Genomic DNA, 26,154 nt, shown 5'->3' with positions numbered 1-26,154 from the left:
AATAGTCTACTAAGCGCTGCATCCCTTATTTCACTCAATCTTTTTCTAGCCTAAGGGAGCAACCTCACTGCACACCCTATGAATCACTTAGTTATGTCTCTCATAATAGCTCCCATATAAAATGTACTGTCTGTACATAGAAGCTGTTATGGGAAACATTACCATGTTATCAGACGCAAAGCCTTCTTCAATTATATTAAAATCTTGCCATAGGAAGAATCTGCATTGTTGACAAGTGTCACGCCCTGACCTTAGTTATCTTTGTTTTCTTTATTATTTTGGTTAGGTCAGGGTGTGACGAGGGTGGTATGTGTGTTTTTGTCTGGTCTAGGGTTTTGGTATGTGTAGGTGTGTGTGTAGTCTAGGCATACTTAGGTCTATGGTGGCCTAGATTGGTTCCCAATCAGAGGCAGCTGTTTATCGTTGTCTCTGATTGGGGATCCTATTTAGGTTGCCATTTTCCAGTTTGGTTTGTGGGTGATTGTCTATGTTGATGTTGCATGTCTGCACTCGTTAATCTTAGTGGCATGTTTGTAATAGTTTGTTTCGGTGTTCTTTCGTTGTCATTAAATAAGATGTATTCACATCACGCTGCGCTTTGGTCTCCTCACTACGACGATTGTGACAACAAGTAATGGGCGTACAATGTTCTGTTGCGACAACACTAACCAGCAGTCAGGTATAATTTCAGTACATTTGAATAAGTCTTTTCAACCTACCAACCACCAACAGTATTGTGCTGGGACCTAGGGGAGGCGAGCACTCTTAATAAAGGCTTGCTGTACCAACCTTACAGTCAATTTTAATAACTATAATTATAAATATTGAATTAATGCAGTGGAAAAAAATCCCAAATGACAGAAGGCATGTAGAGTCGCCTCATGTGACCTCCTCCCTCTCTATACTTTTCTCTCTATCCCCTCTCGTTCCTGCTTTCTCTTTATGTCTGTTGCTTGGTGATGAATGTTGCAAATGGAGAGAATGCAAGAGAGATCACTAGAAGAAAAATGGTATTGATCTAGTAGGCCGGGGTACTTGGCAAATGCATTCTTTCCAACACATACTATGTTTACAAAGCAAGACCGGTAACAAGGAGAAGTCGCACATGTATTGCGGCAATCAATATCAATTATAAATGACGATAACACAAATTCCTGTCCCAATATAACTTTTGTAAAAAATGAGTCAGTGGCCAAAGAGAATAATTCATGCATCTTGGAACAAGGCAATTTGACTGGGTCTGTGCTGCAATGTTTTGTGAATTTAACAAATGGGGACATTTCCCACACTTCCTTTAAGGCTAGGATTCACAAGCGGCTGGGCCTGGGATCAATAAAATAAATTGTTTAAATCAGGCAACATCTAACTCCAAATGTTTGCTGGAGCATTAAACTTGGCTAAATTTAAAGATCCGGCCAGATGAGGAATGTACATGCCAATGCCCAGTTATTAGAGTAAATAAAGTACTCTGTAAACACAGGAATACAAAAATGTCAACCTTGAGGCACTATCTATACTCTTATTTAAAAGGGTTCTTCAGCTGTCCCCATAGGAGAACCCATTTGTGTTCCATGTAGAACCATTTGTGGTTCCAGGTAGAACCCTTTTGGGTTCCATGTAGAATCCTCTGTGGAAAGGGTTCTACATGGAACACAAAAGGGTTCTACCTGAAACCAAAAAGGGTTCTTCAAAGGGTTCTCCTATGGGGACAGCCAATGAACCCTTTTAGGTTCTAGATAGCACCATTCTTTCTTAGAGTGTAGTTGGATGTAAACACTTTAGTTATTATATCATGGAGCGAGTCCAGGAAGATGTCTCATTACTGTTATGTGATTGGTCAGGTAACGCTTATGAATAAAATATGTGTTTCACTAAGAAACACGAGGTGAGATGGCACTTTTAAAATTGTCTGAGTCATCATTATAACAAGCAAAGGGAAATTATTCACCATAAAAAGTGTGACTGTAGGAATCAGCCATATTTCTCATAGATCTACCATATTAATTGAAAGGCAATACTCACAGCTGTCTTCCTCTTCTGAGATGAGCTTCACCACATAACAGGCATAGATGAACCCAACAAGCTGAAAAAGAGAAATGGGGAAAGTTAATCAAATACATTTTCTGCAGAGTGGTGACATTTTACAGTGAGAAGGGGACCAATTAGAATAGCACAATCAGTGAAGGAAACATAGATGTTTGTGTCCATGCCCTCAAGAGATGAAGAGAGCTACACAAACTTATTGGTGGGAAAACATGAGAAAAAGTATAAAATTATTGAGAGATCAAAAGCGCATCTCCATGTGGAAAACATTCTGTGTTGAGGAAACAGGTGTTAGTACAGCGTCTAGTGTATCACACTGCTCTATGAAATGGGTCATATAGAGATGTTGAAGAGACACTGAAAAACAGAGGCACATAAACGATGTTCCAAAAAAGAAAACCTGCATCGTCAATGGGGTAAAAAACATGGTTTAAGAGACATTTCACAAATAGTGATTATCTATATCCATATTTATGTTTTAAACAGAAAGGCTGTGGTTCCGGATTTTCTGTAAACCCGATCTGCAGTGGCTAAAGATATAGAGATTTCTGTGCATCTTCAGGGATTTTTTTTGTAGCTGCTGCCTACATGAACCCAGCAAAAAAATAAACGTCCCTTTTTCAGGACCCTGTATTTCAAAGATAATTGGTAAAAATCCAAATAACTCACAGATCTTCATTGTAAAGGGTTTAAACACTGTTTCCCATGCTTGTTCAATGAACCATAAACAATTAATGAACATGCACCTGTGGAACAGTCGTTAAGACACTAATAGCTTACAGACGATAGGCAATTAAGGTCACAGTTATGAAAACTTAGGACACTAAAGAGGCCTTTCTACAGACTCTGAAAAACACAAAAAGAAAGATGCTCCCTGCTCATCTGCGTGAACGTGCCTTAGGCATGCTGCAAGGAGGCATGAGGACTACAATGTGGCCAGGGCAATAAATTGCAATGTCCGTACTGTGAGACGCCTAAGACAGCGCTACAGAGAGACAGGACGGACAGCTGATCATCCTCACAGTGGCAGACCACGTGTAACAACACTTGCACAGGATCGGTACATCCGAACATCACACCTGCGGGACAAGTACAGAATGGCAACAACAACTGCCCGAGTTACACCAGGAACGTACAATCCCTCCATCAGTGCTCAGACTGTCCACAATAGGTTGAGAGAGGCTGGACCGAGGGCTTGTAGGCCTTTTGTAAGGCAGGTCCTCACCAGACATCATCGGCAACAACGATGCCTATGGGCACAAACCCACCGTCGCTGGACCAGACAGGACTGGCAAAAAGTGCTCTTCACTGACGAGTCACGGTTTTGTCTCACCAGGGGTGATGGACGGATTCACGTTTATCGTCGAAGGAATGAGCGTTACACCGAGGCCTGTACTCTGGAGCGGGATCAATTTGGAGGTGGAGGGTCCGTCATGGTCTGGGGCGGTGTGTCACAGTATTATCGGACTGAGCTTGTTGTCATTGTAGGCAATCTCAACGCTGTGCGTTACAGGGAAGACATCCTCCTCCCTCATGTGGTACCCTTCCTGCAGGCTCATCCTGACATGACCCTCCAACATGACAATGCCACCAGCCATACTGCTCATTCTGTGTGTGATTTCCTGCAAGACAGGAATGTCCTTGTTCGCAATGGCCAGCGAAGAGCCCGGATCTCAATCCCATTGAGCACGTCTGGGACCTGTTGGATCGGAGGGTGACGGCTAGGGCCAGTCCCCCCAGAAATGTCCAGGAACTTGCAGTTGCCTTGGTGGAAGAGTGGGGTAACATCTCACAGCAAGAACTGGAAAATCTGGTGCATTCCATGAGGAGGAGATGCACTGCAGTACTTAATGCAGCTGCTGGCCACACCAGATATTGACTGTTACTTTTGATTATGACCCCCCCTTTGTTCAGGGACACATTGTTCAATTTCTCTTAGTCACATGTCTGTGGAACTTGTTCAGTTTATTTCTCAGTTGTTGAATCCTGTTATGTTCATACAAATATTTACACATGTTAAGTTTGCTGAAAATAATTGCAGTTGACAGTGAAATGATGTTTCTTTTTTTGCTGTGTTTAGCTCCTCCGCTGCCTCTTCTCCTTCCTTGATCGGCGATGAACGCCTTTGTCTGGTGTAGCCTACAAAAATGTATGATGTACACAAAGGACATTGTCGACATGTTCCAACTACTGCATTCCATGCCTCAGTAGGCTATTAGGCATAAGCACAATTTCATTTTCTTTTTCCAGGAGGGGAGTTAGTCTACATGCAGCTATTTACATGTTCTACACAAAAGACATGATCAACATGTTCGTACAAACTCGCAGATTGTCATTTGCCCCAATGCAAAACTCAAGTGGGGAGTTGCATGCAGCTATCTAGGCAGCATATCAAATTCAAGCAAGACAGTCTACTTAGCGATTTAATATCATTTTTTTAATCATACAAACATTGGCTAAGCAGGAGGCAGACAGGAAGTCAAAGTATTAGTGTTATTTTTCAGCAACTCTGGCTAGTGGCTACGATATGGCAGCAACTACAAAGATTAGCCTATATCACACAAAATGTAGATTGTTTTTACTCCAATGCAATGTGCTTATGCAACTGCAATATATGTTACAACAAACAGAGAAGGTTGTAGCCTTCATAATGGCCTTGAACGTTTGTTCAAATCGCCTCAGGGTTTTTATTCCAGCTCTTCAGAAATATGAGGCAGAGACATTGTGTCACGCCCTGGCCATAGAGAGGTTTTTATTCTCTATTCTCTACGTCTCCTCATACCAGTGATGATCCAGTCAGGTTATGGGGGGGGGGGGGGTACTGTCACACCCTGGCCATAGAGAGGCTTTTATTCTCTATTTTGGTTAGGCCAGGGTGTGACTAGGGTGGACATTCTAGTTTCTTTATTTCTATGTTTTCTGTTTCTATGTTTTGGCAGGGTATGGTTCTCAATCAGGGACAGCTGTCTATCGTTGTCTCTGATTGGGAATCATTCTTAGGTAGCCTGTTTTTCTACCTTAGTTGTGGGTAGTTGTCTGTGTTATTGGCCTGTATAGCCCTTGTCAGCTTCACGTTAGTTTTGTTGTTTCTTGTTTTTGTTGGCGACATTCATGAATAAAAAGAAATGCACGCTGCACCTTGGTCCGGTCATTTCCACCCTGATGACGTTCGTGACACATTGGCTATATCATCATGGTTCAGAAGGGGGTGGGTAAAGAGAGAAATGTGAATGAAGGATTGAGTGTGAGCAGCAGCTACGTAGAAAGAATTGTGTGTGTAAATTAACACATGCGCAGAACGCGATCCGGATTGGTAGCTTTGAGAAATACGTTTCCAGAGGGGCCGGGGACAAAAACTCCCTATTCGCAGCCACGGCCTAAAAAAAATAAAATGGTCGGTATCAAATAATGTGGGCCTGGCGGTTCTTAATGAGACTGTATTTAAAATGTGTCACCTAATATAAAGATTTAGTGGATTAAGTATAACAATAGAAAGCCAGGGGAACATAGGAACATAGGAAATCTAATTGGAGGCTTATCCTGAGCGAAATACAGTAGCATACTAGATATCCCTGCTCTAGGCACTAATAAAATCCAGAACACAACAATATTACTCTCTTCCCCCGCTCCTCCTTAGGCCTGTAATTTCATAGGCCAGTGATTGGAGGTCTCTGATTGGATTGGGCGATAGGGAAGCTGGGGTTTTGACTGTGGTGAGTGTGTGGAGAGGAATGGACATTCTCAATGTCACAGAGGATTCAGTCAGACAGGAGGCCAGGCACGAGACAGTACTGTAGACAGCCATGTGGATAATGGGTGTGCCGTCCTCATATTCAGGCATTGTTTGGAGTCTAAGGGCCACAAACAGACATAGTTACAAATCTGAGCAACCCCAGATTTAAGATTCTGGGAATACCTCAAGGTCTCGCTCTCATTTACTCTGAATAATGTGCCCGCCCCACACTCTGTCTCTGCAGTAAGCTGGGAGCACAGGCCAACACTCACACAGACACTAGTCACACACAATGCCGGCCCTGCCACACACACACACACACACACAACACACTGCACACTTTACCCATCAGGAGCACTGAGGAGGTGAGACAAAGGAGCTGTTTTTGTTTGCTGCGTGATTACCAGACAAAAAAAACACACACACACACACACACACACACACACACACACACACACACACACACACACACACACACACACACACACACACACAGCTTCTCTGATTAGCCAAAGGTATCTCGTTTAGAACCATGTCACAGGGTGTAAACCTAATTTGTCTCCTGTAAATAAACCTGGGTATTCTTATGATAAAGGCTCCTTTATACACAAGCTGTTTTACTCCATAGGAAATTACACTGTGAAGATGATTATTGACGGTTGGTTAAAATTTGACTCTATAAATCTGAATAATGCATGCAGAGTTTCTGAGAAAACCATTCATAATTGAGAATAATTCTGGGAGCATGATTGCTCTCAACACAAGCATTATAAACAGACACACAACACAGCCATTCTCTATTGTTTAGGCGAGAGTCAGTGAGACACACATCTGTACTACATTCATAACTGTCACTTTTAAAAGGAAGCTTTGTCCAGTTGACTTTGGATATGACTGATTGTGTTACTGTTCAAAGACTGATTGAATCAGGAGCCTTATAAATGAACAGACACAGTCTCCTCTGTTGTGCAGCTGACAGCCATGACACTGTGTGTCCTCCACGACACTGAGTAAGTGACATGTTTTGCACTGGTGGGATACTGTTCACATGTTGGCCTTATTATAGTCGAAAGGTGCTGTTGTATGGATGGATCACATGCAAATCACTGCCCAAAGGTCAAGGAGTGTTGAGGCTGAGACAGAGGACTCTCCACTTTCAATTGTGCAGCACTTATGAAATTCAACTGACGTGACAATGTACTGTAGGAGGAGTGTTTTCAGAACGCGCCCATTCATTTAGAATGTACCAATTCAGCCAGGGAACAATTGACTAAACATTCTCGACAGTAAACACCATTGAAAAAATATATATATTCTTTGTTGTCAAAAATGGGTTTCATATTCATTGTTTGATATCAGAATCATACAGTGGGGTATTGCATTTTGGATACTGTGCCATGTCTAGTGATGTGAACATGACGCTGCTTGTGTAAAGATCCTGGAACCTAGGCTAGTAAAACCTCACATTTTATTAATACTCAGATATTTTATTTCACCCTCGAATATTAGAGCTCGGCAGGGAAAATGCAACTTCAAAAGTCCCTCATAGAGTAATTGATGTGGATGTAATTTCCCAGCTAACCTATCTCCTCATAAAAAGTGGTGCGAAATCACATAGTTTAATCAATTTCCTGGTGTTGTGTGGCATCACTCAACCTATTTCTGTTTCAGCGTAGACTCCCATTTCAAACTGTGTGCGGCTCAGCTTGTGCATAAGGTAATTCACATGTCCTTGACTCTATCCTCCTGCGTTCCCTGGCCCGCTGCGGGTAGCCTTGGTCCTTCGCGTTTATAAACTGGGCCGGAGCTGCTTAACATGCCAACAACTGGTCATTGGCAGTTGACAGCTTTCACCATCAAACAACCTTTTAGGTGAACCTTAGCTTTTTACTGGGGTTGCATCGCCAGGAAATGGAAGCAAGCTACAACATGTCATCAAGGCTAAACATCTAAGTACATTGACTCCATCAAATCTTTTAAATAGGACAACTGTTGGCACACAGACTCTTGTAAAACCAGACCTGGCTTAGGGAAGTGCTGATTGTATATGTGAGGCATTTACAGAGTATACTAAGGGTCTGATGTGTGTTTTATTACTCATCACAATAAAGCCAAGTGGCATTTCAGCAGTTCCTGTAAAACAAGGCTTTCTGTTTGCCACAAATCAGAGATGTTGGGGGTAAATGCTGTGGATGGCAGACTGATGCATCACTCTAAATGAGGCCCTGCACACACTGTGTAATACAGCACAGAAAGATTGAGGACAAGCGAAAGCCTCGCTGAAATGTTTCCCTAGTATTTAACCCCATACTGAGAACAAAAGACTGGAGAACATTTGGAAAATGGGCTCTGAGCAAATGTATTCATGATAATTCAATGATGGCAAAGCATCACCCCACACATCCACAACCATCAAAGACATTTCATCTGCACAGTACACAGTAAGAATCCAGTATTATTACTAGCCAACATTTTCCAAAGCTACTTTGTGTTATTCTAATATATGAATATACTCATTAGTGTAATTACAAGTGAATTTCCCCTGGTGTATGTTTTTATACATTGATACATCAGTGAATCATCGTTTGACAGTTAAAATCGTTAGAAAATAAGAGATTGAGGAATTCATTAGCTTTCATGTAATGTAGACAAATGGCTGACTTTCATCTATGAGCTGGCGACCATTCTTCGGTCTAATCCAAATAAACCTCTGTGTCTTTAGTAATCTGCCACCAGAACAGAAACCAATTCAGTTGTCTTCATTCGAACCCTCCTTGGGGGACCTACATACACCCAGCTCTTCATCTGAATTAGTCTCCCTACGGTGGAGGGAGGGGCTCCACAGCAAAGACCCCCTGAGCTTGTGCTGTGTGAGTTCCACATTGGCATTGGTCTTGTTCGGTTGCTAAATTAACCGTTTACTTCCTTAATCATAGCTAAGGGCCAAGCTCCTTGACTTTTCTACTGAGCCTTCAGCTGGTGGCCATCTTTTTGTAAGAGGAGAGGAAGCAAAGAGGTCAAATGATAGATGTATATAATGTAGGTTGTAGTGTAAAACATTGTACATAATGGATGAGGATAGAGTGTGAATCCTAATGGCACCCTATTCCATATAGTGTACTACTTTTGTCCAGCTTCTGATCAAAAGTAGCGCACGATATAGGGAATAGGGAATAGGGTTCCATTTGGGACGCATGATAAACTCCTTTCCTCATTTGTGTCATTAGAAATACATTTTGTAATCAATACAATTGGTTAATTAATCACATGCTTTTAACTGAAAATGTGTCAAGTCAAAATTCTAATGAGAATGCATAAAATGTCACCGCTGTCCAATAAATTCTACCAACTTTCTTGCTGAATCATAAATGCTTTCAAACAAGTTTACCTCTTATATCAATGGCCACAGTTTGCCAGAAAGAGGATGACAGGATGAATACAAAATAAACTCGCCTGGAAGAGTTTTGAGAAATTGAAACATTAAGTATTTCAAGTAAGAACATAACTCACACACAGTAAAGAGATATTCCACCAAACCAGACCATTCTGTCGAGGTGCATTTTTATCTGATTGGTATGTACAAGAAACCCTAAACTATTCAGTTTTTACTCTCAACCAAGCCTGATGGTCAATACTCAAAGCTGTATGTGGGGAAACATGTATCTTGGCCTGTACCCCAGACAAATTCCAAGCCAAATGTGTGCTTTGGAAAACAGCATATAACACAAATGAAAGTAATATGTCTAAGCAACAGGCAATCAATATTAAGCCGCTAGGTTAAAAATTCATTAATATGAAGGATTATTCAACATTTAGTCTGAATCTCTTGAGCAAACACGGTAATGGGTTATGCATCTTTAGCAGAATCACTGAATGTTGAAATAGTACGTGGTTTAAACACATCTCTCTCTACTGAAAGGTCATATTTATTAAGTCATTCCCTAAAGCAATTATTCATAATGATCGTTAATGATGTTATATGTGCTGTTTGGTTGCCCTACCATTTCTAGAGAATCCAAAGAGATAACAATCAATCAATGAGAGAGCTCTTTACCAGGAGAGAGCTCTTTTACCTCAGGATAGCTGTTGCACAGTCTCAGTGGTACCAAACCAAATAATCAGATATAAGGCAGAAGGCTTTGCTTCCTCTGAGATTACTGTGATTCTCCAACTACACACATCAGACCCAATTTTCCACTTTCACAATTGTGAAGGCACTTAACTGTTGGGGAGAATGAGTCGCTTTTTGACATGGCAGTGTAACAGCACACTAAACACATGGTTGGTGCTTTCCTCCCACTCTCTTCAAGCACACAGAGATGTTTGTGAAGTGTTTGACAATGATTCCCCTCTTACAGTTTCCCATCTCCTTTATACATCTGAGACAGACATCAAAAGTCTCACCAGCCAGGCCAAACATACCATGGACAAATAGGACTGAATGGAGAAATCGCTTCCTTTATAGCATGCCTTTATCGTTTGCTGTGCACTCCTGTTGGCAAAGAGTCCATATAGAAACAGAAATAGGCTGGTTACGTGACATGGTTGTTGCATGTATGTTGACTGACAGAAGGTTGCGGTGGAATGACCTTTACTGGGTTTTTGCACTGGTTGGTAACTCACACAGGAGAGAACTATTTGTTCTCATTTTCACTGGTCATGGTTACAGGGACGGGCAACTGGAAGCACCGTCCCCCTTTTATAGGCGCACTGACCAATTTCAACAACACATTTTAGAACTCAGTCGAGGTCTCAACTTATTGTTGAGCGTTAGAATAATAATTGGAAATTTGGTTGTGCATCAGCAGTCACTTAATTATCCCATGTCCGCATTTGTTTTTGGGGATTGGTAAATTAATCTAGCGGCCAGCTAGAGTTCTGTTTTTTTGTGGCCCCCACCCCATCAAAGTTGCCCATTCCTGATCTAGACCATTAAAGGTACATTCCATAATATCCTTCTACATTGATGCTGCTTCCACCCACACCCACACATGACTACAGTAATGAATTGATGGATGTGACCCAAGGTGGGTTAGATAATGTCCTTTACCTCTGGCAAAGCGTCAAATACACAACTCTGCTTAATTGGTTCTGGTCTTATTGGCTAACCTTATTGGCTTTGCAGAGATACTTTTCCATCACTTGACAATCACTATGTGGCCATTGTCCAGGCATTGATTGCTTGCTGTAAAAGCCAACTCTATGAGCTTGGAGCAGAATTGCTCTTTGTTTACTATAATACATCCAGACATCTCTCCATTGCTTGCCAAAATACTGTTTGAATACCAACCCGGCATATTGCCCCTCTATAATGTACTGAGCCCTGAGAGCCTTCAGTAGATGCCTGCTCTGTATACTGAGCCTAAAGTCTCCAAATGAATGGCACGCCAGCTAATATCGGCCTGAGAAGATGGTAAAGCTACAGTAATGCTAGTTTTGACCTCAATATGTGCCTGAGTATCTGTGTATTTCTAATTGTAAAGTGTGACGCACCTATGTGAAGCTTGATAACTTGTCTGACAACAGAAAAATCTATCTCACATCTTTCCCCTAAATAGGAGGGTCATGGTGATAAATAAGCCATTTGGTGCTTAGCTTGCGTGACTTCTTGCTAATTGTTCCTGTGACCTCCCAAAGCCCTCAAGAAGTAATGGTTATTTTATACCACGTCAAATAACATGGGCAGGGTCAAATAGGCACGGTCAAATAGGCAGGGTCAAATAGGCAGGGTCAAATGCCTTCTTAACACTAAGCGGAATATCTTAACATAATGCTACAGTAAACATTAGGAACATGTTTATTCCCTAACTGTATCCCCAGAGAACATGTGCTTTCTGTAACTAGAGCTCCACAAAATACAGTCCATACAGTATCAACACACTGTATCTTCATCATACACATACAGTACTTCATACACCAAGGCTGTTTGTGATTCAGCACAACACATTACAGTATATCTCTATTGTGAGAGTGGAGAGCTTACAAATAATATGCCCTTTGTCAAAACACACGCGGCTGAGCTAAACATCACCACAGCATGTCCTACATGTCACAATGATAGACAGCCATTTCTTTTTACTCTGACGATGTTGTGTCGTGACCGAGGCTGTACGCTGCTACTAACAGCGTCAGTGTCACTACAATGCTTTCCCAATGATGGCCGAGCCCCAGCAGCACCAGTGCAGTGCTATCTCTCCACTTTGTGCCCTGGTAATAATCAGCTCAGTGGGGTGGAGGCAGACTCATCATGTCCAGCTCCGTGATATGGATGTTGGGGGGAGGCTCTCGTCATTAAAGCAGTGGAATGAAACACTGTGCCCTCGCAGCTCGCAGGGTCCCATCAAGCACCGTCCCGTATCATTTCTGACATTTGAAAAATAGGCGCCCGCCTTTTCGTCGCCAACCTCGCTCTCTCTCTGGCTTATCAGATGAGAAGCTCTGACACGTCAGAGATCCTGACAATATCAGCTCTCCTGTCACTGAGCCCAGGTCCACGCCGTTATTCCACAACAACAAACCCTTCTCACAGAGAGAGGACGAGGAAGGGGACAGGGGTGGGCCAGGAGAGAGAGACACAGAGAAACAGGCTTTGAATAAGAACAGAGAGAGAGATTGAAAGGGACCTGAGATTGATACTGAAGCCTCTCTGATAACAACATTGTGAACCAGACTGACGGGTGTCTGCTGAATTATTTGCTGAGCATGACTCTGTTTCAACACAACAATTAGTCTAAGATTGCAATTCTGTGCGGCCATGGTCTCTGTGTGGGTCTTTAGGGACTGACATGTAATGAGGCAAATTGATTCACTTCCCTCAGGGTGTTGGCCACTGTCAAAGCTGATTCATTTTACTCCAGGGGCTAAAGCATTCACTATTCACAGAACTGACAGCATAAAAAATAGCTTTCTATACATGCACAGGCATGAAACAAGTGTAGTCTTTGGGGAAGAAAAACAGATTGTCAAAAGATGTGGCAATTTGAGCAAAGCACCTATCCTGGCTAAATGAACTGGATTCATCTATCACTGTGGCCTTTGCTTTTTGTTTAATTCGTATACTTCGAGATTCAATCAGAGACTTGGAAGATTTGGAAGGCAAAGTGTTTTTCCTTCACCAGTGCATCAAAGGAACAGATTCCTCCACCATGACCGATACCTCCTCCAATCCTCTTAAAATGACTTGACCAAATTGGCCTTAGTGTTTGCTTTATATTACCCAGAGCCCAGCCGCCAGGTCTTCAATAGTGATTTCTCTACAGATACCCATCTTTCCATTCTGTTATCCGCACCAGACACAGCTTTGAACAATAGCCATTGAAATGAACATTGGAGGCAGTGAGAGAGAGGGAGGTTCAGGTGCAGAATAGAAATGAATGTCTGAAGACAGAAAGACAAGGAGAGAGAGAGAATTTCTCATCCCATCATGACAGAAATGCCAAACCACAGGAAAATAAATTTAAATTAAAATGGTGGGATCATATGGAGAACAAAACTAGCAAGATATTTCCACTACTCTGTGAATAGATCACAACAGTAAAGCAGCAATGCCATTGTTTAAACACTTGGAGGTCATGCTAATTAATCAACAGGGTAAATAATATTGCAAAGAGCTCGACTATTAACCAGGCAAATACTAAACAAGGGGTCTTTCACAGTGCCTGAGTGATGGGTGAATGTATTATACGTATGGGTATGCCGTGCATCCCTTTAATCTTGTAGCTAATGGACCCAGGCCTAAGCTCTTCTACAAACAATTACACTCACATTCAAAGACCCATTCTGAATACCTAACAAAATACACTGCAACAGTACTGTCAGAGGGCACTATGTAATTAAACAAGGTGTGATTCATTACAAGTGTCATTAAAAATATTCTCATAAGCACATCACCATAGCTATGTTTAATAGTCTCATTCATTAAAGTGTCTCTCCTGGCCGTGGGCTCAGAATGCCTGTTGTCTGTCTGTACGGGTTAGAGGATGTGATGGAGTAGAGGGGCCTGTGGACTCCAACAGCTGTCTCCTACAGTAAGAGCTGTCTCCTCCTGTGTGTGTGTGTGTGTGTGTGTGTGTGTGTGTGTGTGTGTGTGTGTGTGTGTGTGTGTGTGTGTGTGTGTGTGTGTGTGTGTGTGTGCGCGTCTGTGCGCGTCTATGAGATGTCACTCTGGATATGGGAGCATGGGCATAATTGTAAAGTTAACATTTGACAGTAAGTGGTACTAGCCAGGATTTCAGCCTGCTACATATACTGTAGTCCTATGGCACCTGTCATAGGAAGCACCCGTCAATGACAAGTTAGCTCTTCTGTACAGACCCAGTCCCGTTACGGCTCTATGAAGCTCTGCCTTTACTGTATATGTGCAACTTTTAGTAGCCGCTATACAGCAGCACTGTCTGGCACTGACTCTCACATTTCCTATCAGGGTTACTCTCACATTAAACCATGTCATTGTCCAAATGCAGTCAATGCACATGTTTTAAATAGAATAGTTAGTCATACCTTTAGAGCCTCATCATTCCACAGCTAACAGCTTTGTTAGAGTGAACGTGGATCCTCTTCTGATTCATGACCTTCCACGACTGGCTGTTCTTAGAGAAACCGGCCGCGGACCTCTGAGGCATCAGCCATGCTACTGTATGCCGGACACAGCTCATTTAGCCGCTCATCCAGCCATGTGAGCTAGCCGCCCCTCTCTCTCTCCCCCCTCTCCCCCAGGCTCTCCCCTAGACCCCAGTAGTGTGGTGGCGTTTGCTGGAGCCCTTCGCTGTGGCTCTGTGCACTGCCTTGCCGCTCTGCTTCGCTCTCTCTCTCTCTCTCTCTCCCAGTGTGAAGGAAGAACAGAGAAATCTGCCTGGCAACACAGCAACGTCTTCCTGCACTCATCTCCCAGAGGTTGATTGCAGATAATGATTGACAAGCAGCCGTTCTTATAGATAAAACAATTATCATAGTAGCAAAGCTAGTGAAAAAGTGGTTGGTTGTTCAGAGACCTACAGTATTTGTTTGCATACAGTATTACTGTACTGTATATTTCTCTGGTAAACTGTGATGGTTTCTGTACAGTAACAGTTTTGTTTTCCACCATGATGCTATCTTCTCCTCAATGCTTACATCACAATAATAGGTTCATGCAGCAGATGATGGTGCATAGCAAAATGGCCGGACCTCGCCACAGTGCGATGGCCAAGGTGAGACAGAGGACATCCATAGTGTTAACCATCATCAGTGGTTCAACTCCCACTCAGTGCTTTGTGATTACACTCCCAGAGCATGATGGACCACTGCTGAGCTGAAGAACACAGTCAAGAGTATGTTTACTGATATGAGATTCTCAGTACTTTTTCCTCCGATTCCCTCGGGAACATTAACACATTATCCATAGATAATAACATTCTAGGCTGGTGGGAACAAAGTGCAATTGTAGATGGGATGTGGAGAAAGAGCAGTGAGACACCACAGTTTCACCGAATCTCACAGCCCCAGAGCTGAAAATAACATATGGTCCCTCAGCTAAGTGCCATCTAACCCAACAGTCTCATGTTGACAGTGTCACAGTGACCCCACCGCAAACAGCTTGGGCTGGCTTTATTACACTACTCCGGTAAAAGGTCACGGCGCCAATAAACATCTTAATTATCTACCGTAGCTACCGGCCTGTCTGTCTGATGTTGATAGCAAAACACAGTCCTTCAGAGTTTCAATCAGACAAAGACAATGAGGACTGTAGGAGAGGAGAGAACAGTGGAGTAGTAACATAAAAAGATCCTCCACTGATTCCAATTCTCTCTCAGTCTCATCCACTGCAGGCTTCTCATTACGACACAACTCTATTTAATTACTTTGAGACGGAGGCTTCCTCATGGCGTAATGATGCGTACAGCCATACTAATGTCTAGGCTGGTTGTAAATGAACGGATTAGGCCCCTACATCAATTCTCTGCTTTGAAGGAAACCTCATTAGCACAAGGTGCTGCTCTGTTGCTCTGATGTTAAAAAAGACAGTAATAGAAAAACAATGAGACTTAGGGAACAACGTCTTCCGTCAGAGACGAGGTAGATGTTAAAAAATGGTGGGTGCGTGCATGACAAGGAAATGACAACACTCTCTCTGTGATGCTTCCTCTCTAATCCTTGTAATTATCTCTGTATGAGACCTGAGCAGGACGAAAAGAAGGAGTTCATCATTTTGGTTCACACAGGGAGGCCCTTTCATTGTGGACCATTTTCATAGATATTACTGAATTAGGTTAACCCATGTTATTTTCATTAATAAATATGAGATAACAAATTATTACTCGGGTACTTTGTACCCTGTCAAATGACTGTACTTCAATGAAAGAAGAGGGACAAACAAAAGTTGCAGATCAATTGTGTTCTTGTCTGGCAGAGGGGGAAGGAGAGAACAGGAGAACAGGAGAAGAGAAGGAGGGTGCTTGTCTCGGCAGTTATCAGATCAAAGAGCCACTCATTCAGTTTGGGGGAAAGATAATGAACCAGTCATTTCTAGCCCTGAAATTCTCATGTGAGGAAACAAAGCCATTCATTATCCATCAGAGGTGCTGGGGAAAATTGACATTGTTGCCTCATGCTGCCAGACACAATTAAACAGTCTTCCATCCATGTCAAACGTCTGAGATAGGAGGAGTGTGTTTTGGATGCTTATTGTGAATTTTTCTCAGCCCAATTTTGAAGTCTGCCGCTAAGACTTCCAGTGCCACCACACAAAGCCGTTTCCAGAGTATTGGGGGTCATTTGGCAAATTGATTCTAGATTCGTCCCAATGCTTTCCGCTAAGCTAATAAAAAGCTACTTAAAGACAACAACAATAAAAATGCATTATGGCAACATTGGATAGGTATTATGGGAATACCGGTATGTGTAATGCTGTGCTAATGTTTGTATATGATTTGCATAATTTATAGTAGATGCTGGACACTGTGGCCAGGTTTTGCTCATTGCTATCAGTCATACTGACAAAGCATGACACACCACTTCCCAAATGACTCCACTGCAGAGACTAGTGCTCTGAGAGGACCAAGAACAACTCTCAGCTCTAGCTTTTAGTTTATATAAGAGAGCATAACACACTTTGGCCATTAGTTTTAATATTCAACTTTTTTAAATGTTTTGGTCTCTCTCCAAGCACATTTTAGTATTTGAAATAAGATGGTTAAGCAATGACAAAAGTGATGTCGGTAGCAGTATAAGATGGCACCGAAATATCAGAAAGAATTATCAAACCATTGTAGTATTATTGGGCTCCATGCAGTCCTTTAAATCAGCCCTAGCTCCGCTCATTCGGCTAAAAGTTTCTGCTGACACAGACACCCGTCTTTCCCCTTCGATGTTTCAGGGAGAACTTAACTCAATCATTGTCATATTGATCCTGGCACCCGACATTCTCCTGACACCATACCAGTGGAACAGCTCCTGTGTTTAGGAGACTAAGCGTTATTGAACTTGCAATAACTCCAACCATTTTCTACATAATATCTGACAGGTTCTAAGCATATTTCTCACTGGTGTTTGGAATTGTGTTATGTGTCCATTCTACTGTATCGCAAGAGAGATTGGAGGAACAGGTGGTGGAATATACTGTAGACTCAATGCACAGACCTTGTTCGATGTTACTGTAATGCAATTGTACTACAGTAGACAAAGCATATGACTGGCGAAAGGGATATGATCATCCACCTTCTCCCAATTGTTCTTAATCAAAACAATCTAAACATAAAATGTCATTGTTTTTTAATTAAAAACAGTGGTTAGAAAAATCTATAAATGTTTGTTTCATCCTATCAAGTGTTAGGTTCATGACTGAAAAATATTCCAATGTAAAGAGTAAAATACATTGAGATCTAACTTATAAACCCGAGAAGTAGCCCTGAAATCCAATTCAAAGTAGGTTGCACAGTGTCAGTTGGGAGCTGATAGAGTTTGAGAATAGTTCTAAATCCAGGCAGATAAAGTATCGGGTGGTTAGCTGGGTAGAACGCTCAGTCTTTAACACACTGGGAGAGAGAACATTTTCTCTTGGGATCTATCTATGGGGAACCTTGCCATGATCATTTACACAGCAGCAACACCACACTCTTTTTCATTAACACATTCCCCTAATTACACGCCATACATTAAGTCATTATGAAATATACTGGTGCATTGTGGGAATTTCCCACTCACACTGCGAGCCTGGGGACTATAATTACGAATGGCGGGAGAGAGAGAAAAAAATAAAGATACACTGGGGACAGTTTTCCCTACACACACACACACACACACACACGCGCGCGCGCGCACACGCACATGCACCTACCCACCCACACCCACCCACACACACACACACACATGCACCCCCCCCCCCCCCCCCCACCACACACACACGCACACGCACTGTACGAAAACGGAGGGAAAACCAATCATCAATAAGGGAATTGCGTTTCCCTTGCTATCCCCCTGGGATGGCCCACTGCCAAGCCACTAAAAGCTGCCGCCAAGCCTAAGAGTTATTTTTCCCCTTGACTATTTTCTGCGTTATAATATTGCCGCAAGACCATTAGTCACTAAAGTAGTAGGCAGCTATTAATACGAGACAAAATAATGCAGCTCAGGTCTTGCTTGCCTGCTCGCTAAGCACTGCCTTATTAGGGTTGTGTTTCACATCACATTGGCATGTCTCAGCATTGATGACCGTGCACACGACTAACTCCTTCATCCATCTTAACACAGGTAGACAGCCTCACTAAACTGAAACCAAGATGAACATTTCTGAGCAGAATGAAATGGTTCACCATAGCCCAAATATAAAAGCCTTTTCATGTGAAACAATGTCACTGTACAGGGCATGTAGAACTTCAACAAAAAGAGTCCCACATGCCCAAAGCCTAGCGCTGTCCATCCCATTCCCTTGCTAAGATGAGCTGAGCTGAGAGGGAGGGTAGTGGGTAGCAGCCCGACACAAACAGCCAGAGACCTACTATACTTACAGCCAGGAGGATCTGCAGGGAGCTGTGGGCCACCTCCACATACTGGTACTCCAGCAGACAACCTGCGATGCTGATGTAGCGGTGGTCCTCCGGGGCCCAGGACGGAGGAGGGGTGACCGGGGTCACCCTGCAGCCTGGACCGTTCTCCATCCACCAGGACCGGTGCATGGACATGTTGAAGGTCATGATCAGGTCACTGTCCTGCAGGCAGAAACAATAGAGAGAGCTATTTTATATAGAGTAGAAATTATAGAAGTATCGAGGATAGCTACAATAGATGTTCTATTGTAGGTGTTTAGCTAAGTCCCGATTGCTTTAACCAGCCAGCGGTGGAGTCAGTGCAATTATGTAACCAAGCTAATGCAAGATTACACATCTGTCTGCCGGTGATTTAACAGCATAGGTCAATCACCCAGCGGTCCACAATATTGTAATCAAGATAAAAATGTGTTCATTGGCATGGAACAATGGCTAAAAGGGTGAAAAACCTCCCCTCTGTGACTTCTCTATGCTACCCATTTCCTACTCTTTAAAAAGGGTGCATAGTCTGGAGGAGATTGAGATTCTTATTTAATTCAATGTGTATTTTATTTTCAACAATGAGCTCATTTCTGACATTTGTTTTTAAGAATCATCTTTCATTCTGAAGTGGGAAAAGCTTTGTACTACTGCTACTTTGGCAGTATTTCATCATGAGTCAAGTTAAAAGCTTTGCTTAACATTTTGCAACACAATTATTTATTCTGCCTCTTTACCGGCATCTCAGAAGGCTATTAATTCTGAGCAGAACAAGAGTACACCGTGAGTAAAACTAAGCCAACATACATTTAGATTTTGAATGCCATTTATTTTACAATCAACTGGCAGAAGAAATCCCATTTCTCAAATCCCAGCGCTAGCAATCCAAATGCTGGCGTACAAAAAGCACTTATGACACCCCAGGTCATTTGAGTCAACGCCAGCTATCCAAGCTGAGGATAATTCTAGTGGGTATTGAGAGAGAAGTGTGCATGCACACATCCTAAATCCAACTATAACAAATGAAGAGGGAATAAAACAAAATCCATCCATCTCATAAATGGTACTTCTAGCTCCCAAACCTCTACCCGGTTCTTACGCCTACGAACGCATGACTGAATATATTCGATTCAGCATTATCACCCTCTGCTCAATAGACTCCCTAAAGACCTGCATTTTTACATTTCAACTCACAATTCTGAGCACTGCTTAAATCAGACAAGCGTGCCTTCCAGCCCAACATTTGCCATTGCCTGCTGCGCAGTGTATCGGTTATTTTAGCATAAAACCTTGGTATTTGGTACAGAGACAAGCATTCCCTTTCACTTGCAAAGCCAAGTAACACCACCCACTTGTCTTTCTTCCAAACTACACTTATCAACCAGCTCTCACTTGTCTTTCTTCCAAACAACACTTATCAACCAGCTCTCACTTGTCTTTCTTCCAAACAACACTTATCAACCAGCTCTCACTTGTCTTTCGTCCAAACAACACTCATCAACCAGCTCTCATTTGTCTTTCGTCCAAACAACACTTATCAACCAGCTCCCACTTTTCTTTCTTCCAAACAACACTTATCAACCAGCTCCCACTTGTCTTTCGTCCAAACAACACTTATCAACCAGCTCCCACTTTTCTTTCTTCCAAACAACACTTATCAACCAGCTCCCACATTTCTTTCGTCCAAACAACACTTATCAACCAGCTCCCACTTATCTTTTCTCCTGCTCTCAGAATGAATCACCCAGGGGATTGGGGTCAGTGGCATTATTGCATATGAAGATCTATCATTCCTCTGCTTCTAGAAGTGGTACCCGTGTTTGTCCACAAAGGACGTGGGTGTTGCGATTAACTGCTTTTAATTCATCTTGAAATACACATCAGGCAGAGATGTTTTGTTGGATCCTTGCCAAACAACACACCCACAGCATAATTTTTGTCTGCTTGTGTGTCTCATTGAGGAGTGGATATTGATGGAGCAGGCTCCCCAATACAATCAGAAGCACAAGGTCTCATCCAACACAGGTTCAGTGCCAGACTGCTCACATGTTCTAGGTTGTATTTACATTAAAACCTACAAAGTGGACAAAGAAATACATGAAATGCCTGAAATTAAAGCTGGAATCCATAGCAGTAAAACTGTCATGTCTGTTTACAAAATTACAACAAGCAAGATGTTACTTCAAACAACAAACACAGTTTTTTTCCCTCTGATATCCTTGCACCCTTGTACATTTTTTTTATCATGATGCTGGAGGCTCATTTCCTCAAAACATTTTTATTTATGTATATATATTTTTTATTTCACCTTTATTTAACCAGGTAGGCCAGTTGAGAACAAGTTCTCATTTACAACCACAACCTGGCCAAGATAAAGCATAAAGATAAAGCAGTGCGACAAAAACAACAACACGGAGTTACACATGGCATAAACAAACGTACAGTCAATAACACAATACAAAAAGTCAGTAAGATAAGATTAGGGAGGTAAGGCAATAAATTGGCCATAAAGGCGAAATAATTACAATTTAGCATTAAAACTGGAGTGATAGATGTGCAGATGATGATGTGCAAAACATAAACAATAACAAATGCTGTTGCACCTATCGTGGAGATCAGTTTTATTGAAAAAACTATTCCGGCCTCCAGGGTGGCGCAGCGGTCTAAGGCACTGCATTGCATTACAGACCCAGGTTCGATCCCAGGCTCTGTCTGCGACCGGGAAACCTATGATGCGGCGCACAATTGGCCCAGCATCGTCCGGGTTAGGGGAGGGATTGGCCAGCCGGGATGTCTTTGTCCCATCTCGCTCTAGCGACTCCCTGTGGTGGGCCAGGCGCATGCACGCTGACTTCGGTCGCCAACTGTATGGTGTTTCTTCCGACACATTGGTGCGGCTGGCTTCCGGGTTAAGCGAGCAGTGCCAAGAAGCAGTGCGGCTTGCCAGGGTTGTGTTTCGGAGGACGCATGGCTCTTGACCATTGCCTCTCCCGAGTCCGTACCGGAGTTGCAGCGATGGGACTAAGACTCTTTTGGACTACTAATTGGATATCACGAAATTGTGGAGAAAAAAGGGTAGAAAATGTAAATAAATATCAAACTCTTTCAACTGCTCATAACTTTACCCACCACTATACCACAATGGCCTACTGGTATGTGAAATATTAGGTACTGTTGGCCTAAATCTACTAGCTGGACTAGCATACCCGTGCCTGTCCCCTAGCACAGACCCAGCTCAGTGTGACAGGTGTGTTCTCATGCCTCCTCGTATGAAGACAGACAAGTGGAAAATAAAGAGTGCTAGATGTGGAGAGAAGGAGAGGAGGGCCAGGTTGCTGCTGTCTACCTCTCTGTGTCTCCCTGCCTATGTATCTGCTGTAATGAACGTCAGTCGTGTGGACAAACACTATCCATCACCAGTCAAATTGCGGAGAGAAGGAGTGGTGAGCGTACAGCTGCAGTAGTACAGGGATGCCTGCCTTACTAGCAGACAAACACCGTTCCATTACCCTTTGACTGACTGTTGGTGTGGCTCAGCATCATTTTGGAACCAGTACAATGACAGCGTGAGAGGTGGGTGTTATTGAGGGTGGACTAGTTGTTATTAAATAGTAAGGTGATGTTGATGTCTGGTCTTTTCTTGATGCAATCAATGGTTGTCAGGAGTTGTTGTCGTCTTTCAGAATTGTTTAAGACTACCGAGAAACACTCGGTGTGACACTGATTTAGCCCACTGCAGTAAATTAAGTACTGTACAACAAAAATGAAGTCACCAGGGAACACAAACATTTTTAATAATTGAAAATCAGTCATATGCAGTATCTAAAATCTCTAGGAACAAAGGCAATTATTAAAGAAGATGCATGGATACCATTGAACGTTACTTTGCCGTCTCTGTCCCTGTGGGTTCCATTTGTAGAGCTTTGTACTGTATTGTTGTATCATCAGACAGAAAATCCTTAGAAAGTCAGAATCAATTCAATCAATTTAAATGGTCTACAACTGCTTAAATATGACATTGATTGAGCATCAAAAGCACTGACACTACAAAGGCCAAAACAAATTGGATGGATACACTTCTATGAGAGTGGCAGTTATGTTGTTGATATATTTTAGACACCACCAGTACATTCCTGCAGGAGTACTTTCAAGATCTATAAACATGCTTAGCTAGCCCTGGCCAGGGGGATTTTCTTTCTGAACACAAAATGGGGGCAGTCACACTGCTAAGTACAACAGACAGCTATGAACGAGTTGCCTGGCTACCCAAACTCCTTCCTCCAGCCAAACGCTACTTCACGCCCATGGACGTTCGTTTCTTCTCCCCAATGAGTCTGGATCTGAGTACCTGCCTGACGATTTCATTTACACAAAGACATTTTAACCGTTCTGATTGGTCCCAGAAACCGTTGGATTGGGCCAGAGCCAGAACAAACGTGGATTAAGCACCATTTTGAAAATTTTCCATTAGCTTTGACATTATCAATCAATCAAACAAATTTTTATTTGTCACATACACATGGTTAGCAGATGTTAATGTGAGTGTAGCGAAATACTTGTGCTTATAGTTCTGACAGTGCAGTAATAACCAACGAGTAATCTAACCTAACAATTTCACAACAACTACCTTATACACACAAGTGTAACGGGATGAAGAATATGTACATAAAAATATATGAATGAGTGATGGTACAGAACGGCATAGGCAAGATGCAGTAGATGGTATAGAGTACAGTATATACATATGAGATGAGTAATGTAGGGTATGTAAACATATAAAAGTGGCATTGTTTAAAGTGGCTAGTGATACATGTATTACATAATGATGGCAAGATGCAGTAGATGGTATAGAGTACAGTATATACATATGAGATGAGTAATGTAGGGTATGTAACATTATATTAAGTGGAATTGTTTAAAACCTCTACCGCTTCTCTCTCCCGGATCCGGGATCCTCCTCATCAAAAAAGCTGACTAGCATAGCCTAGCCTAACGCGACAGGGATATCATATAATATAATTTCATGAAATCACAAGTCCAATACAGCAAATGAAAGATAAACATCTTGTGAATCCAGCCATCATTTCCGATTTTTTAAATGTTTTACAGCGAAAACACAATATATATTTATATTAGCTAACCACAATAGCCAAACACACAACGCCATGTTTTCACCATGTTTCCACCACAAAGGTAGCTTTCACAAAACCCACAAATAGAGATAAAATTAATCACTAACCTTTGAACAACTTCATCAGATGGCAGTCTTATAACATCATGTTATACAATACATTTATGTTTTGTTCGAAAATGTGCATATTTGAGGTATAAATCGTAGTTTTAGACTGCAGCCACCATCACAAATAGCACCAAAACAGCCAGAATAATTAGAGAGAGCAATGTGAAATACATAAATACTCATCATAAAACATGTATGAAAAATACATGGTGTACAGCAAATGAAAGATAAACATCTTGTTAATCCAGCCAATATTTCCGATTTTTTAAGTGTTTTACAGCGAAAACACAATATATATTTATATTAGCTTACCACAAAAGCCAAACACACAACGCCATTTATTCACCGCAAAGGTAGCTTTCACAAAACCCACAAATAGAGATAAAATGAATCACTAACCTTGAACAACTTCATCAGATGACAGTCTTATAACATCATGTTATACAATACATTTATGTTTTGTTCGAAAATTTGCATATTTAGAGGTACAAATCCTGGTTTTACATTGTGAATACGTAGCCTGATGCACCAAATTGTTCGGAGATATTTTGGACAGTCATGTAATCTAACCAAAGAACTCAGCATAAACTTTCCTGAAAAATACATGTTGTAAAGCAAATTAAAGATACACTAGTTCTTAAAAACTTATTATGGCTGCAAGGCAAAGTGTTGAGTAGCCAGTGAAATCGTGCCCATTTCAAATGGCCTCCTACTCAAATCTTGCTCGTACAATATGGATATTATTATTCTTTTTGGATAGAAAACACTTTCTAGTTTCTAAAACAGTTGGAATTATTTCTCTGAGTGAAACAGAAGTCCTTCTGCAGCACTTTTCCTGACCAGGAAGTGAAATGTCAGAAATCGATGCTCTTTTCAACTTGATGCCTATACATGGTCTTGACACTTAGGAGTCTACTTACACTCCATACGCCTTCCTATTGGTGTAAAGAGGATGTGAGAGAATAAATGTTTGTGCTCATCTTGGTCTGTGGTGGAAAAAAAGCTATTTCTTTGACGTGACCGTCCACTTCCGGTACTCTGAAGGAAGTGGGATTGACTTCTGTTTTGCCTTCGTAACGAACGACTAACATCTCCGGCTCGATTTTTTTTTTGATACATGTGACCATATCATCGTAATGTATGTTTTTTCAATATAGTTTAATCAGATTATTGAAACTTTTTTCGGGAGTTTTGCCGTGTTCCGTCCTCTGACTGTGTTTACGTTGGAGAAATTTGTGCCACTCGGCTAGTGCCAATGCTAATTGAAGAGGGAAATTTGCCATTCTGAATCCAAACAACGACTCATCTGGACAGAGGACACCTTCTTCAACATTCTGATGAAAGATCAGCAAAAGTAAGACCCATTTTATGATGTTATTTCATATATCTGTCGTGCATGTGAACTGGCCGTGGGCGCCCAATTGTTTCTGTCTATTGTAGCTACGCTAATATAGCGATACATTTTGTTTTCGCTGTAAAACATTTAATAAATCGGAAATATTGTTTGGAATCACAAGATGCCTGTCTTTCAATTGCTGCAGACTATGTATTTTTCAGAAATGTTTTATGATGAGTAATTAGCTATTTGACGTTGGTGTCTGTAAATTTTATGGCTGCTTTCGGTGCAATTTCGGATTGTAGCTGAAATATAAACTATGGTTAATACATGAAATGTGCAAATTTTTCGAACAAAACATATGCTATACAATAAATACGTTATCAGACTGTCATTTGATGAATTTGTTTCTTGGTTAGTGGCTATTTATATCTTTATTTGGTTGAATTTGTGATAGCACCTGATGGAGTAAGAAACTGATGGAGTTAGAAAAGTTGTGTCTTTTGCTAACGTGGTTAGCTAATAGATTTCCATATTTTGTCTTCCCTGTAAAACATTTTAAAAATCGGACATGGCTTGATTCACAAGATGTGCACCTTTCATCTGGTGTCTTGGACTTGTTAATGTGTGAAAGTTAAATATAAAAAAAATATATATTTTGAATTTCGCGCCCTGCACTTTGAGCTGGATGTTGTCATAAGTGTACCGGTGTCGGGCTGCCCCCCTAACAGGTTAATGCAACCGCTGTGTTAGATTTTAAAAAATTACTTTAGTACAACATACAGCATGCAATATTGTGAGA

At 41.8% G+C, this 26,154-nt stretch overlaps 1 protein-coding gene across 1 annotated transcript in view; it reads right to left on the bottom strand.

The window, feature by feature from the left end:
- LOC129817515 (sodium/potassium-transporting ATPase subunit beta-1-interacting protein 2) overlaps positions 1 to 26,154 on the bottom strand; it is a 185,703-nt gene that overhangs the window by 9,157 nt on the left and 150,392 nt on the right. Inside the window, exons 4-5 of the mRNA XM_055872842.1 lie at positions 18,760 to 18,960; positions 2,023 to 2,083 (exon numbers count right to left, since the gene is read on the bottom strand). Of these exons, the coding sequence (XP_055728817.1) occupies positions 2,023 to 2,083; positions 18,760 to 18,960 (262 nt within the window). The remainder of the gene's footprint in view (positions 1 to 2,022; positions 2,084 to 18,759; positions 18,961 to 26,154) is intronic.

Source organism: Salvelinus fontinalis, chromosome 20 (assembly GCF_029448725.1).
Source record: "Salvelinus fontinalis isolate EN_2023a chromosome 20, ASM2944872v1, whole genome shotgun sequence".
Classification (NCBI taxonomy): Eukaryota; Metazoa; Chordata; class Actinopteri; order Salmoniformes; family Salmonidae; genus Salvelinus; species Salvelinus fontinalis.
This window is presented reverse-complemented; position numbering and strand designations above follow the sequence as displayed.